Here is a 15,710-nt window from a genome sequence, read left to right as displayed (position 1 = left end):
TTACTCAGCTTTTTATGTGTGATTAACTTTGGGTTGAATTACTATTTCTTTATAGTTCACTAGCCAAGGAAAAGTCTTAGTTATTATTCTATTGAGGAGATCTAGCCACTCTGTACGTTTGTGGATGCAAAGCTGACTATATACGTTCCAAGCCTCTACGGCTCACCCCCAGCCCGCTGATATCTACAGCAGGCTGGACCCCTTCCACCAAATCGGCAATGACCTTGCCAGTTCCAAGAGCAAGCGAGATTCCCCAAGGGCCATGGCCCGAAGCAACAAACACTCCACCTTTCCTGCTTCCTGCGCTGGTGTTGATGTCACTTCCCAACAAGCTGTCGTCAATTCTCCCCACAAAAGGTGTGCCACGATCTGAAGCAGGACGGAAACAAAGGCCTTCACGGACTATCTTCAGGTCGTTGACGTTCGGGGTTTCGTCGGTCGATTCCGTTTTGCCTTCTGCAAGTTTTCCAAGCAGGCGAACGGACGCCGCCTTCAATCTATCCATCTCCTTTTGGTCTATCGACTTATGGGAGTCGTCCGCTCGTTCCGGAAGCGGGATTGTCTTGGTATTCAAACCCGCAATGTAGATTTCCCTTCCTTCCCGAGAGAACAATTCCGGGCTGAAGCCGCAGGATGGCGGCCATGTCGTGAACAACGCATGGGTCTCCCCATGATACTTTTCCTGCTCGTGTTCCAGAGTATGTCTTGGAGAGTGGAGAACCAAAGAATATCCAGCGAGTGGATATATAGGAAGTGCAACTTTGGAGAATGGGAACAGATCACGGAATACTTGCGGTGTCCACGGTCCAGCGCAGACAACCAGATTCGTACAGGGGATAGTAGATTCAGATTTTGTGTTCAAGTCCACGATTCTGACGCCGGTGATGGTCCCGGCCTCGTTCCTAACAAGCGACGAAGCTTTTGTTGGGTAGTGGAGCTTGACACCTCGTGACGTGCAGCTGTCCATAAGGAATCTGCATAACCTCACGGGATCACTAATGATTATCAGCGTCTTTGCTTCGTTGCGCGAGGATTCAATGAGCCTTACACTTGACCTGTCGTATTCTTATCACTGATTTGCTCTACCTTCGCCCCCTGCTGCCGTGTCACCCATTCTGGGACCTCGGGTTCCCCGTACTGACTTGTGCCTGCGGCTGTCTCTGCGCGACTTGTACCTGCACGAAGCCAATCGTCGCCACGAGCACCTCCTTGGTTGTTCACGGAGCCTAAGCTCAGCGCCACACCTTTCATATAACCCCATTTCTGCCTTCCATCGTGCTCGGCAGCAAGAGACTCGTGTAGGTTGAAAGACAGCTCTCCTAATGGCGCGAGAGAAGGCGCAAACCAATCCTTGGCTAGGAAGCCAGCAGCGTAACCAGACGCAGAGCAGAACAGCTCGGATGCTGATTCAACGACATGGATTTCTTCTTGCGGTTGGCTTTGAGACAGATAGTAGGCAATTGAGGAGCCAATGATACCTCCTCCAAGAATGACGGTAGGCATGTTGAAATGGAGCTATGACTTTTATGGGGGTTTTCGGGTAACGATTGCGCCCAAGTTATACAACCCCAACACGGGTCTGGATATGAATCTTTGTATTTCAACAAACTCAGGTTGGGTTCTGTCAAGTTTATATAAAGTAGGAGTGGGAGTGGGTATCTCCAGAACTCCAAGGCGGGGTAGATCCGGGACAGTCGATTAGATGAACAGAGTGGATCACGCCCTTCGAATGATGATTCCCGGACGAGGACCTGTGCACGCTGCCCGCTGCCATTTGCCCTTATCGAACCGGCACCCTTCCCGAGTTGACCGGGCCGGTTGACTTTGTATTAACAAGCATCAGGATGCATTATCTGGTTAATGTATCTATCTTGAACTTCAGATAGAGCAAGCAAGTTTGCTACCTTGCGTGATGTTGTTGCTTGGAGATAGCGTTCCGAACTCGGACGGCCTGCCGATTCCGGAGGGCCAGACGTTTCCGGGTCTTCGTCCCTCCCCTCAAAATTGATGGGAAATCCATTCTCTAAAAGGAACTTATGCTTATACAATTATTCTAATACACTGTACTCAATTACTTGTCTTGAGAAGCAAGAGTTGAGACTACCCTCATGTTGAGTGGTAGACCCATACGTTCTACTCAAGTTACCGGGAAAAAGTATAGCTTCCCCACGGGCTTCAGGATACAGTGGGTTCTCTCCAGATTGTTTAGGCCCTTGGCAGATATTCTAGAATTTTCTAAGACATGCTCTGTTCATAGAATGGCATTTGCATTTGGGAATTGATTTCTGGACCCTAAAGGATATAGGCGTGGTATATACAAGCCGTTTCATTCAAGCCTGTGGCTGATTGAAGGCCATCGGAGGACTGACTAGCCACAATACTAGCAAAATCGGTCAGTGTATTATAGATTCCGCTTCTTACCATTTATAGAGACTGGAGTATACATACTAGTAGGATGATGCTATAGTATGTTTTGCTATGCCTTTCCACGGGCTCCACCAACCATGGTTAATGTTTTCCGCGGAAAAGTCAACCTCTCAAGAAACAATTACTTCAAGGAACTTGTCAGAAGTCTGAGAATAGTGCGACTGGGGGAATTATAGTCATCTTGGTAGTATTTGAGTCTAGAAGGTCTATGGCAGTGGAATTGACTAGCGCCATACATTAAATAGCGGATAAATTGCCGACAAAGACCCCACGTTTCCCCTTGTTTCATCAGCGCTACTAGAGCTCGCGGGATCTCACGACTCTCCTTGTCATTCATAGTAAGTAACGTTCTATATATCAGTCACATGAACAATGAAGGGGATACTTTCTCCATCGAGATGTCATTCTGTTGGATGGTACCACTACTGCCGAGCCGCTGCTCCATACTACAGAACGCAAACAGGCTTGCACAAGGTTGTGTCCCGCGGGAACCAGTGTAAACCTTCCTGACTCTGCATCCAGCTATTCTTAGTATACTAGCATTCACCTGTGATTTTTGTCTATTTTGGCCATCCACCAAGTCAATTATCATGACTCTTGGTGCAAGTCTCAGTGCCCTAATTTATCAAAGGGATGGCTCCCAACCTCATCAAGGTTGTCGTCAAAGTTATCGGAAGTATGTATCTCAGGCAAACAGCTGCTCAGTATAACACAGTTCACCTACTCTACGCAGCGAGCAGGTGGTAGGGCTAAGCGCCATGGGCTCTATCATCCAGGTACTCTGTAGGTTTACCAGACGCTAGAAATATAAGGACATATTCGAGCCAGACCGCGTGCACTGCCTCACACCTCCAACTGATGGGTTCTTTATAGTCATCAAATCAATAGATAAATCAGGCCCACTCTTCTTTGGCGATGAATATGAAAGCTTTGTAATTGTTCACATTTCACTGCAGAGGTGTTGGAGGAAGTCAGTTGCACGGGGGATATGGCATAGGGCTCTCGTGTAGACACTCCGTCGGGCCGTCCGTTCTTGGAAGGCAGTGGCCGGGTCCGATACGAGAGCATCCACCCCCACTCTCGTCATAGCATCCATTTATTCAGCCACTTGCTGTGCAACCAGACCAGTTCCATCGTCACACAAACCAAGCACAATGTCGAGCAAGACTATCATCGTTACCGGTGCCTCTCGAGGTAATCTTGTCCAACCCATTCCATGTCCTCAAACCCAATTCATCCGCAACCTCAACCCCGCAGTCACTGACCACACTCGCACACCCAGGAATCGGCCTCGCCATCACGAAATACCTCCTCACCGCACCCCAATCCCACAATGTTGTCGTGATCGCTCGTAGTCGCGAACCCCTCGAGAAGCTCAAGGAGCAATACAGCAAGCAGGTCGAAGTGCTCAATGGAGACCTGGCTGATTTCTCCCTTGGTCAGAAGGCCGTGGACCTGGCTCTCAAGTCCTTTGGCCGTCTGGACGGCATGGTCCTCAACCACGGCATGCTCGGACAAGTAGGCAAGGTCAAGGATGCCGATTTCGCGCAATGGAAGCACGCGTTTGACGTGAACTTTATCAGTCTTACTGCTTTCGTAAGTGCGGAGTTTTCGAGTCTATGGCGGATAGTGTTGCATCAATGGATCTCGATAGCTAATGCATTGATATTGATTAACTGCTTAGATCAAAGCCGGTCTTCCCGCCCTCCGTGAATCCAAGGGAAAAATCATCTTCACTTCGTCGGGCGCTGCCGTCACGGCTTATAGAGGATGGGCTCTTTACGGTGCGACCAAGGCCGCCATGAACCACCTCGCTTTGAGCTTGGGAGAGGAAGAACCCGAGGTTACTACGATTTCTATTCGGCCTGGCATGGTTGACACCGAGATGCAGCGGGAGCTGCGTGAGGACCACGCTACGACTCTGGAGCCGCAGATGCATGCCAAGTTTACGACGGTCCACAAGGATGGCAAGCTCCTCAAGCCAGAGCAGCCCGGTCATGTTATGGCCAAGCTGGTGTTGGACGCTCCTAACGAGCTTACTGGGAAGTTCTTCACGTGAGTGATTTGAAAAATCTCTTCATTTCAGGATAAAGCTAACGGCTAAACTAGGTGGAACGACAAGGCTCTCGAGGCGTTCCAGGAGTAGATTACAACTAGATGATTCTTATGAAGACAGTCAGTATATACCGTCAACAAGACTCAATATAGAACATATTGCGAAATAGAATACAAATCAGCCGAAAGATGAAAAGCAGGTTACATTTCTGAAGCATTAGGCGTAAGCCTTCATACTTAGCATGGAATGTAATGTGATCATCATGTAAAAAAGTGTGGACGCTTAAAAAGAATTATATGTCGCATACCTTACGGATATCGAAATGGGGTATTGTGTGGTCGTGATAAGCGATTTGCAGATTCTGCACCTAGATTCTTTGAATAAGTCAGCAATGTACGATGCAATGACTGACTGGCAAATTCCGAAAGTGAGGAAATATTTCAGTGGTCCGTTTGGCTTGGACAGTGTACGTCACCATAGATGGTATGATAGGGGCGACAACGATGTTCATCATGATAATTGGAAGGCAAATAAGAGAAAAAGGGTGAAATACATACCATTGAAGTTAGTTCCTTGAGGAATTTCAAGAATTGAGCAAGCAAACCAAGAAAAGTGAAGCCATTTTTCACTTTCTGTTGTGCGAAGAGCACTGCATGAGTGAAGAAATCATGAACCGAAAAAAAGCTGTGAACCGAGATTAAAAACCCCAGAGGCGGTATGTTTCTGCCAGGCGGTTCTTCCGTTCCGTGACGAGTCCCTCCGCGCCGGGATTTAATCGCAAGCTATTTATACCAACCAGTTGCTCCCCGCGCACCGTCACAATACATACTTTCCAATCTGGAGCCAACTTCCACCACTGTGCAGAACGCGCGTTTCGCCTAGTTCCTTCCTTGTCGCCCATCATGTCAGATCGCGAATTTAGTGGTAAGTTTTATTCCAGATTACTTCCTCGCGCAAATTCAAGGTATCGAGCTAACTCGCCGCTTTTCCCTACTAGCCAACGACGACTTGTCGCTACCTAAAGGTATGTCGCCTTCCTCCGTGTTGTCGCGTCGCATCAACTCCGCCACGTTCGAGGTCGTCGGGGCCAGTCGCCTTTTGCTTTGTTTTTCTCGGATTCAGTACATAACATAATCAAATATACATCATATACTAAATCGCAAACTATACAGCGACGGTTCAAAAGATTATCACCGAGATTCTACCACCCTCATCCGGCCAGACTTTCTCCAAAGATGCCCGCGATCTCCTCATGGAGTGCTGTGTCGAATTCATCACCTTGATCTCCTCCGAGGCCAACGACATCAGCGAAAAGGAAGCCAAGAAGACTATCGCCTGCGAACATGTCGAGCGCGCCCTCCGTGATCTCGGTTTCAGCGACTACATTCCCGATGTCCTTGCCGTCGCGGAAGAGCATAAAGAGCAACTGAAGGTATGTAGCTGACACCCTCCTCATGTTTATGGCGTTATCCGGCTGACATGAATCTATCACACTAGTCGCGAGAGAAGAAGCAGAGCAAGATGGAGCAGAGCGGGTTGTCCGAGGAGGAGCTTCTACGGCAACAACAGGAATTGTTCCGCTCAGCTACCGAGAAGTATCATGCCGCTCCGGAGTGAGGGTCACGAGTTCTGGATATCCGGAAACGCAAAAAGTAATGCGGTTAGTCTCATGCTGGTCATAGAGGGTCTGGTTTCGGAGTTTTTGAGACGTTTCCTACGACGGGGGCTTGGAGTTTGGGCGGTTATGGTACTTTAACGCTTTATACGATTTGTGGGAAGGGGGCTTATCTTTCTATATTCATACTATTTTCTATATTCTCTCGGCTGGGCAAGTCTTACTGAAATACCTTATACTATTTATTGATGTGCATGGCGGTACACGGATGCCTTTTAACAGGAGGATATGTTTTATCAATAGTGCTTATACCCATGGTAGTGACTATGGTCGATTTCCGGGAAATACCTAATAGCAAGGACTAACAGTGTCCAAATACCTTGGCGGCATTGCAGCTCGCTAGGCGTTGGTCGAGGCTATCCTGACCTAGTACCACTTATATTCTAATCTAATCGCTTCCAAGCATACTGACTGTTTGAAACCCTACATTTGAAATTATTGTCGGCATAATTTCTCCATTGGGTCCCCTTTGTATTTCTCGGGTAGTTCGTAGTGGTATATACTAGATACCCCGACTCACCGCGAATTGAGACTCATGGCAACTTAGTACGTACCACATTCGGCCAACCAATGGATCTCACTCCTAACAGTGTACCGTATAATAGTGTCACGAACCTAACTACCTACAATTCTTTAAAATTAAGAATAAAAAGAAAGGAAAGCATACCAACTAGCTACTAACAGATAGATTGAAGAGGAAAAAAAGATATAAAAACATACAACAGAAGGGATTCGCTGGTGGTCACCCACCCAACTACTAACCTCCCGGCGTGTGGCTTAAGTACGGCTGAGCGGACGGGAAGCCCTGTTTTCCACACCCTATGGTCGTATGTACCAGACTCTACTAAGCAATGGGTTATATTGTACTCTCTCATATGTTAGCTTCCACTAAATTGGCGGCTTCTCGTCTGTGGGTTGGGAACGAGGATGAACTTCAGAAGAAGTGTGGAGGGTGCTATAGAGCGGGTTAGTGTTAGTGAATGAGATGGGGTGTATACAAAGATTGCTTATCTAGCTAGAGAGCTATTATTCGTCCAGTGCTGGTCTATATGCTGATATTTAAGATTACTGTGGTTTATCCTCGGTACATCCACTCGTTATATATAAACGGGTAGGGCTCTTGTTCGTCGGAAACTACAGTGCTGGTAGATTGACATTGGCAAAGAATGATAACCCCCAACTAAAATAAAGGAAAAGCCCAACTGCAATGAAAATACTAGTAACAACCCCAAAATAGTCTACTCACAGTAGAGAAAGAAATCAAAGGTGGTAGTTGAACTGTGGCGTTTTCAGGCTGTTCCAGGCACAGAAAGGGACACCGCCTGCGGCAGTAGTAGTAGTCGCCCACCCAGTACAGCAGCCGAATCACACCAAGTGCTACAAGCAACATGACTGCTTCATGCCTCAATTTGAATTTATCGAGCAGGCTTCCGATCCGATGAAGTATGAGAGTGAGGTTAATACATTCACTCACTCCCATCCGACCCTGTACCTATCTTTGAACCCACTGTATAAACAAAATGTGCGCTACTGAGAACGCTCGGCTTTGCGCCGGGAATCATGAACCAGCCCATCGCTACCGTGCAGAGATCTCTAGGGACCGGAGTCTCAGCGGACTAGAGAGATCCCTAAGCTGAATGGTGGTGAACTAAACCAATGAAGCCACTGCACTGTGCTATTACGATAATGTTGACTATGTGGCCTCGTCAAAATTACATCTTATTATCGAATAACAATCTGTGATACGACAACTTCTATGAGGCATTTGAGGGCCAAGTATGCAAATGCCTGGATGATAAAGGAGCTCGGATGAATTGTCATGCAGTGACACCTGCCCCCATGAAGCATTACTCCAATTCCCACCCCCTCTCCTCTTGCTTCATGGCATACCACTGCTTCACATACTCCAGGCCCGTGTGTGGTCCATATGGCTCAGCTTCCCACAGTGGAATCGGGGCTTGCTGCCCCGTCTCTTGTAAACATGACTTTTGCAGCTCGTCCAGACTGCCTCCGCGGTCATAGATGATGCCATCTGTCAAAAGGCTCCGCATATCTGCCCTCAGTTCTTCTGTTTCCAGAGTACAGACCATCCCATCATCATCGAGCAAAACACCATACCCGTTGCGTGCACCCTCCACCGTCACCAATTTCCGACGGACATCCATTGCAACTCGCTCAGCGGGTCTAGTAAGAGGATCACCCAACCCACCACCTCCCCACGTCACCCATTCTAACAAATCCCCCGGATCAACACGTACATGGTCGCATTTTGACGGCAGGGTCTCCGTAACTGGACTATCGGCACTGCGAGAGGACCGATATAAGATCTTCCGCGAACGTTGTCCCGGCTTCCCCCCTTTGAGACCCCATGGCTTCGTGAACCACCGATCATCATGCAGACTGATCTCCCCTCTCGCTAGAAATCGATACAGGGTTCGTTGTGCATTGCCTCCTCGGAAGTATCCCGGGCCACCGCTGTCCGCGACACTCTCGTTCGCCTCAATACGAAGGGGGTAGTTCAGCTCGATGCTCTCCGTTGGGATTGACTTGATAGCGGGGAACAAGCAATGACAGTCCAGTCCATCGCCTGCTGCTCGAGCCGGAACCCCACCAAAGCCAATCTGATATAGTTGATACCATTCTCCAGTGGGATAGTACCCAGAATAGAAGAAATGGGGCGAGTCGCTGAACCCAGCTGCCGCTACATAGGCATCGTTCTTCTGCCCGATCAGCGCTTGGATCACGTCCATGGTCCGGCCTAGGAAGTGAGTGCGACAAGAAATTGGGGCGGGCCGGATTGGCTTTAGAACGGTGCCTTCGGGGATATGCACTTCAATGAGGTCGTGGAATCCGTCGTTGATGACTGTTCCCGGCGCGGCAGCGGCAATGAGGTAGTATCCCACCAGCATCTTAAACATGGTTTCTGAGAGAAAAAAGTTGATGCTGTGCTCACTCTGCGGAGAAGTACCACTCCAATCGAACATTAACCCCCCAGCGCTAGTTTTCTGCATCGAACATGTTACGGCCCAGGGTCCGACGCCGTGGCCGTCGTCGTCGACGAAGTCGGTAAATGTGCTGAGTTTATCGTCGAATTGACGCCCAACAATCTTGGCTAGACCAGTTTGATTCCGATCTAGAAGCTCCTGACATGCAGCTAGATACACCTCGGTTCCGAAGCGGGTGGCCAGCTCGGAGATGCGCGTTGCTGCCATGCGACATGCTGTCACCAGAGCGGTCAGATCCGATCGATACCACGCCGGTTGGCGGGAGTTTCGACATAGCAGATCAACCAGGTCGCTGTTCATCACCCCTTGGGAGTAGAGCTTGATGCATGGAATCTGGACTCCATCATCATAGATGGAGGTGGCTTTGATGGACATGCTGCCCGGAACCATGCCGCCAACATCGGTCAAGTGTCCGAATTGAGAAGCCCAGCCAATCAACCGATGTTCATGGAAGATGGGAAGGATGATAATCACATCGTTCAAGTGGCTGACAGCCCCCTTGACCATGTATGTGTCATTGGTAATGAAAACATCGCCTTCTTCGATACTTCCCGTCCACACCCCAAGGAACTCTTTGATGAAGCTGCCGAATTGGCCCACGAGCATCTTGCCCTCTGCAGTTGTGATGACATTGAATTCGTCTTGCTGCTCGCGGATTGCAGGGGACATGCTGCAGCGGAGCATCAATTTGTCCATTTCGCCACGGATGCATGCCAGTGAAGAGGATATCAGAGTCGCGATGAGCGGATTACTGCGCATCAATTCCGCTGCTGATTCCGAGGTATGTTGCGTCGTTGGAGGTGGTTGCTCCGCAATTGGCAGGATGAGAATATTACCCAGGCGATCGATCTCACCTGAATAGCCGGGAAGAATCAGTGTGTTGCTGTCCATTTCCGTGATGATGCAGGGTCCTGTAACCCGGATACCTTCGAGAGTGATTTTCTCTCGCTCCCACACTGTCGCTAGCTGTTCTCGGCCCTCGATAATAATAACCTGGGTGCCAATGACGGCCGAGGACGGAGGCTCGCTAGATTCTGCTTTAGGGACTACTGTCAGCTCCACATCTGATGAACCATCCTCGAAAATTACGCCGATACGCATCAGCTCGAGTTCAAAGCCAGGAAGACAGTAGCCAAACTGCTGCTGATGCTTTTTGTTGAAAGCGTCTTGTAGCACACGGCGCCAAGCCTGGTCGTTCAGTTGGATTTCGTCGTGCGAGAGATTGATTGTGATGGTCAGGGCCTGCCCTTTGTATCTGACATCAACCTCGTACGTGGCAACCAATGGCATAGGCCAGTCTGAACCACAAGAGTCTCGCATTATCTGTTCGCAGTGCTTTTCCAGTTCTTCCACCTGATGTCGCAGTTCCTCCGACGAGGTATCGCTCACCATCCGAGTAAAGGTGACGGACTGCTCATGACTCAACTTGGTTGTCAGATCGCCCTGTGCACACAGGATGCCTGGAGATGGAGGTACGATGACTGGCCATGCACCTAGAAGCTTTCCTACTGCATTGGCATGCAGTGGCCCAGCACCGCCAAACGCAACGAGTGCAAAGTCTCTTGGATCATATCCCTGTTCGACAGAGACCAATCGAACAGCACCATACATTGTTTCATTGACAATGTTGATTATGTCCTCTGCCGTCTGTCTCAGAGGTAGTCCCATTGCAGTGGCAAGTTTCTGAACCGCGGTCTTTGCTGCCTCTGTATCCAAGCAAAATTCACCACCCAGTAGGGTATGGGGTAAGTATCCCAGAACAAGATTTGCATCGGTCACCGTCGCTTCTGTCCCTCCCTTTCCATAAGAGGCTGGACCTGGCGCTGCCCCAGAACTCTCTGGTCCAACCCGCAAGGTCTCGGTGACCTCCATATATGTTGCGATTGAGCCGCCTCCAGCCCCAACGGTATGAATATCCACGGCCGGTGCACGAACCGTTAGGGTATCGACCACAGTATCCCGACGGATACGCGGCTTCCCCTCCAAAATGAGCGCACAGTCCGTTGAAGTCCCTCCCATGTCGAGAGTGATAAGGTTTTTGTAAGGGGTGCTTCGAGCGACCGCATCAGCCACGCCTTTGGCTCCTCCAGCCGGCCCAGACATCAAGATATTCACGGGGAACTCCCCGGCGAGGCCGACACTCGTCAAGCCACCATCACTCTTCAACACCCGAATCGCCTCTGTCTCCGACGCCAACTGCTCGGACAGCTCGCGCAAGTAATTCTGCATCACCGGCTTTACCAAAGCATTTGTACAGGTCGTGACCGTTCGCTCATACTCGCCCACCTCCCGCAACACTTCACTCGAGCAATTGACCGCCACTCCCGGACCACATACCTCTCGAATTATTTTCGCAACAGCCTCTTCATGGGCAGGATTCCTATACGAACTCAGCAACGAAACCGCCACCGCCTCCGGCATCTCTCTCTCCACCAACTCCAGCAAATCCCCTCTCAGCCTCTCTTCATCAACCTCCACCACCGTCTCCCCACCAACCGACATCCTCTCCACACACTGAACCACCCTTTCCAGCGGCACCGGCGGCTCAGGAGGGGTATAGTAAAGCCAAGCTCCAAGACCCCCAGGGATTTGCGACCGCCTCACAGCTAGAATATCTTTATGTCCTGCTGTGACCACCAAGGCAGTCCGCGCCCCTTTGCCTTCCAAAACGGCATTCGTCGCCGTCGTGGTACCATGATGAATGAACCTGAATGTCCCATTCCAATCATATCGTCCCTTCAAAATCCGTCGCACCTTCGCGATCCCCTCTCTGATCCCGATCGTTTGGTTAGGCGTGGTGGGGACTTTGGCGCGGACTGTCTCCCCATTCGGAGTGAAGACGCACACGTCAGTAAACGTACCGCCTACGTCGACTCCGAGGCGAAATTCGTTGGATGATACCATCATTATAACCAATTCAAAGCTCGTTGTCTATATAGAAGAAGTCGGAAATCATAGCTCAGAGAGTTCGAATTGGGATTGGGACTGGGCATAAGCATAGGCAACTTATCTCAAACGACTGAGGGGTATAGTCGCGATCGGCGGACTGATAATATTTTAGCTGCAGATGCGTGCCGTGTATGATGCACCTAGGACGATGATGGGTCCCCCGGACGGGCCGATTGACTGTACGATATACGTTTTGGCAAATAGGGTTGATGCCGTCGGCATGTACGCATAAGTCTCGGAAACAAGCTACTGTGTATGGTAAGGTGCCGCGATTGTAGATCGTTTCCGCTGCTAGGAACTTTTGTAAGACCATGCGGCTTAGCTGGAGGGGGGGAATTCTACCTCGTATTAGAGAAAGTTACCCTGTGGTTTTGCATGCCGTCTCTTATCTGTGAAGGGATGGCACTTTCCATGATTGATGCATGTATCGGGCCTCCCCTTCCCGGGGTGATAGATACTTGCTAACTCGAGGACATCATCAAAACCTTAATGCAATCAGCCTTTACATTTGTATAAAACCCCAGTATATATAAAATCGGAAGAAGAATTACATTATATGATCACAGAATACGGAGGCCATCATTAACATCCGTCTAGCCTCTGGTGCCTGAACGTACCTATACGCTTACCTATTTGAATGTTCAGTAGTAATTTCACTCGATTATACCAGCAGTTGTTAATCATCAACGGTCGTTCCCCGTTCATTTTCGTTCATTTCCCCCGGTATTTAAATAGTAGACTTCCTAGGTTACCCTACGCCCCCGATTCAGTTGTCCGTCCGGGTGGAGTTGCTCGGGATTTAACATACGCAGTTTGATACCCGCTTATGTTCGTGTAAGATCAGGGTTTTTGAGGTACTGCTATGCTAGCATCCGTGCCAGATTTCCGCATCCCTTCCTCGACCGATGGGGCTTCACTCCTCACGCAAACAAAATACAGTGAGTGGTAGTTGTAACTTCTCATTGTTGCTCTTATTGTGTAGCATCGCATTGCATGATATAAACCTTTTCAGTGAAATAGCAAGTACATACGACCACAGGGTGTGGAAAACAGGGCTTCCCGTCCGCTCAGCCGTACTTAAGCCACACGCCGGGAGGTTAGTAGTTGGGTGGGTGACCACCAGCGAATCCCTTCTGTTGTATGTTTTTGTTTTGCCTAGATGCAGTTCGCGAAGAAGGGCGAGCAGGAGATGGCTACCTACTCATAGTAATAAGCAGAAAAATATGTCTGATGAAGTTGGTCTTTTTTTCATTTCTGTTGTGCATATTCCCCCTGTCTTGACTTATCCATACCTAGAGAATTATAGAAACGACATGTGATAGTAAGAACCACATGATGTTGAAGACAGAAATTCCCTGCTTCTTATTGTTTTGAACTGGCTCATAGTGAATAGGTGTTTTACCCTGTGGCTTTCTTGCTTTTTCACCTTTAATTAATCAAAACACAAAGTTTTCTAATTTCATAAGACATTGGTCCAGGCTCTGGTTTACTGATGAAGAGGTGAGTTGTGAAACACGTGATAGAAGCCGATATGCTATACCAATTTATTATTCACAGAATCTCTATCCAAGAACAAAGGTGTGAAACTGGGGTTTTGCTTGTATCCAGATTTTCAGAGCAGCCTCTGCAAGTGCAACGCGCTTCCTGATGCCGCTTTCTGACTCAACAACCATCAAGTTCACAGTGGCAAGTCGGACATAGTAGTGACTAGTGTGGTCGTCTGTAAAGATGGTTTTTTGTTCCGAGTCACGCCAGTCCGCGACGTCGAGACCATAGCTTTTTGCAGGATGAGATTCGGAGTACGAAACAGTATATTTTCCTTCGTACGGCAAGGACAAAGCCAGGACATCGAATTTAGCTCCATTATTCCAATCAGGAATATGACGAAGGCGTCCCCAGTTAATAGAAGTAGGTTCTAACCACCCAACCATGTTGCCACCTTGATCGAGAAGCTTGACATAGTCCATGGAGTCTTCAGGGCCTTTCATCCGAAGCCTAAGCGACTGGGTATGAACAAGGATGCATCCATCTAGACAAGCATGCTGGGCTTTAAGTGGAAACCTTGCCTCTTGGTCGCTCACAGCGAGGAGGCCTCCTTGCATGCAGTATGCTTCATCACCCATCTGGGCAAGCGATGACCATCTTCTCCGAATGATATTATCATATTCTTCCCAAGTAACCTTAGCATCAAGAGCTTTCGGGAGCTTACCTGGGAAGCAACCTCCCTTCCAGGCTATTAATACAGCAAGACGAGCCCGAATATTCGTTTTGTCACGCTGAAAAGGATCTAGCTCGTGGGGCTCTGTTGATGTATTTTGAAGAACTTTCCATGATATGTGCCCATCCTGGGAGGACGGGATAGCAATTTGTGCTAGCGATGCAGAGATTTTCTTCCATATGTGGGATTTGTGGCAGAAGCGTATCTCATTATCAACGGACGACCATGACCATGATGGAAACATTCCTTGTATGTTTTGATATCTCATAGGATAAGTTCCATCATTGGTCTTCCAAAGAAGAGCCCGACTAAAGTCACTAAACGGCAGGCCATAATGATGGTTTTGTCCATAAAGGAAGTGCAAGATCCCTGAGAATGCGAAGAGAATATCAGACTTGCAAGTAAGATCCCTGCTTGTGAATTCGCCTAACAAATTCGGATATTCAGACCACGGTATTTGGACATCTGAAATTATAGAGTAATGACATGGACAGTCCTCATCCTCGAGTGCGGTCTTCCCATGGCAATGATAAAATACCCCTTGGTCAGTGAATACTAGTAATCTTGGTGAAAGGTTTGCTTCTTGGAATGTCCATCCTCGAGTTTGCCATTTTGAGAATCGACAAATCTTATCGTACGCGTCAATGTCTTTAAGCAGGTATATTCCCTGTGTTTGACCTGTCCACAGTGGGGATCGCCTCTTTGCATTTGTTCCGGGAAGACCGTAATGTGCATCACTTCCTGCCATGGCAACTAGGGTTAGATATGACTGATTGTATATCTTGCCCATGGCATTCAGCTGTATTGCCTTCTTGCATGGCTCATCGTCTTGTAATATGCAAAGTCGATCAACCCAGAGAAATGATATTCCTAGGCTTGAACATGCCTCTATTGCATTCTTGATTGTTGCTGGCAAGCAGCTAACATCTGCAAGAGACCCTTCCTTGCCTAGGTCGTCAATATTACCCAGCTTTGCTTGTAGGACGTCACCTCCTCTTCCCCAAACATAGCTTAGAGTAGCATATTTGCAGTCTTGAGGGGCCAATATGACACATCTTTTCTCGGTGTCAATGACGCGAAATTCTCTCACTGGTAAGCCATATGTTTCATGATGATGGGGTACCTCATGACCGGCGCTATCTGCGCAGTTCTGAAGCCAAGTGAAAACTTTGTTCCAGTTTACTTGCGGCTGTGGCCTTTGCAGAGATATCAATTTTTTTCCCGACAGTGCACCCGCAGCCCCGATGAAAGTTGCCTTCCCTGCAAGACAAATCTCGTTAGCCTCTTTGATTCAATACGGGTATATTATTAGGAGTTCAGGGAGACACATAAAATGAAGAGGGTGGAGGGGGCTATCGTACGATGGATGGGAGCCACAGT

The 15,710-nt window shown here is 48.7% G+C and overlaps 5 protein-coding genes across 5 annotated transcripts; 2 read left to right on the top strand and 3 right to left on the bottom strand.

The window, feature by feature from the left end:
• Window positions 1-95: 95 nt before the first annotated feature.
• Window positions 96-1,503, bottom strand: BO83DRAFT_413379 (NAD(P)/FAD-dependent oxidoreductase; the record flags this gene model as incomplete). Its single annotated transcript, XM_025534481.1, has 2 exons — window positions 96-995; window positions 1,049-1,503. 2 exons carry the CDS (start codon window positions 1,501-1,503, stop codon window positions 137-139), a joined length of 1,314 nt encoding a protein of 437 aa, XP_025393465.1. The 3' UTR covers window positions 96-136.
• A 1,872-nt stretch (window positions 1,504-3,375) lies between these two features.
• BO83DRAFT_374264 (SDR family oxidoreductase) lies at window positions 3,376-4,719 on the top strand. The gene is made up of 4 exons (XM_025530153.1): window positions 3,376-3,621; window positions 3,710-4,023; window positions 4,112-4,482; window positions 4,537-4,719. The coding sequence occupies exons 1-4, from the start codon at window positions 3,582-3,584 to the stop codon at window positions 4,571-4,573; spliced, it is 762 nt and encodes a 253-aa protein (XP_025393464.1). The 5' UTR covers window positions 3,376-3,581; the 3' UTR covers window positions 4,574-4,719.
• A 580-nt stretch (window positions 4,720-5,299) lies between these two features.
• nctB (negative cofactor 2 transcription regulator complex subunit NCB2) lies at window positions 5,300-6,366 on the top strand. Its single transcript, XM_025530152.1, has 4 exons — window positions 5,300-5,407; window positions 5,481-5,507; window positions 5,656-5,915; window positions 5,981-6,366. The coding sequence occupies exons 1-4, from the start codon at window positions 5,386-5,388 to the stop codon at window positions 6,098-6,100; spliced, it is 429 nt and encodes a 142-aa protein (XP_025393463.1). The 5' UTR covers window positions 5,300-5,385; the 3' UTR covers window positions 6,101-6,366.
• Window positions 6,367-7,839: 1,473 nt separating this feature from the next.
• Window positions 7,840-12,111, bottom strand: BO83DRAFT_443405 (hydantoinase/oxoprolinase). Its single transcript, XM_025536442.1, has one exon. It carries the CDS (start codon window positions 12,068-12,070, stop codon window positions 8,006-8,008), a length of 4,065 nt encoding a protein of 1,354 aa, XP_025393462.1. The 5' UTR covers window positions 12,071-12,111; the 3' UTR covers window positions 7,840-8,005.
• A 1,563-nt stretch (window positions 12,112-13,674) lies between these two features.
• Window positions 13,675-14,574, bottom strand: BO83DRAFT_394899 (uncharacterized protein; the record flags this gene model as incomplete). The annotated part of the gene is made up of 1 exon (XM_025533041.1): window positions 13,675-14,574. The coding sequence occupies one exon, from the start codon at window positions 14,572-14,574 to the stop codon at window positions 13,675-13,677; it is 900 nt and encodes a 299-aa protein (XP_025393461.1).
• Window positions 14,575-15,710: the final 1,136 nt, after the last annotated feature.

This window comes from Aspergillus eucalypticola (genome assembly GCF_003184535.1).
Source record: "Aspergillus eucalypticola CBS 122712 chromosome Unknown BO83scaffold_1, whole genome shotgun sequence".
NCBI classification, from domain to species: Eukaryota; Fungi; Ascomycota; class Eurotiomycetes; order Eurotiales; family Aspergillaceae; genus Aspergillus; species Aspergillus eucalypticola.
The sequence above is the reverse complement of the archived record's forward strand: the minus strand, read 5'-3'. Positions and strand labels throughout refer to the sequence as shown.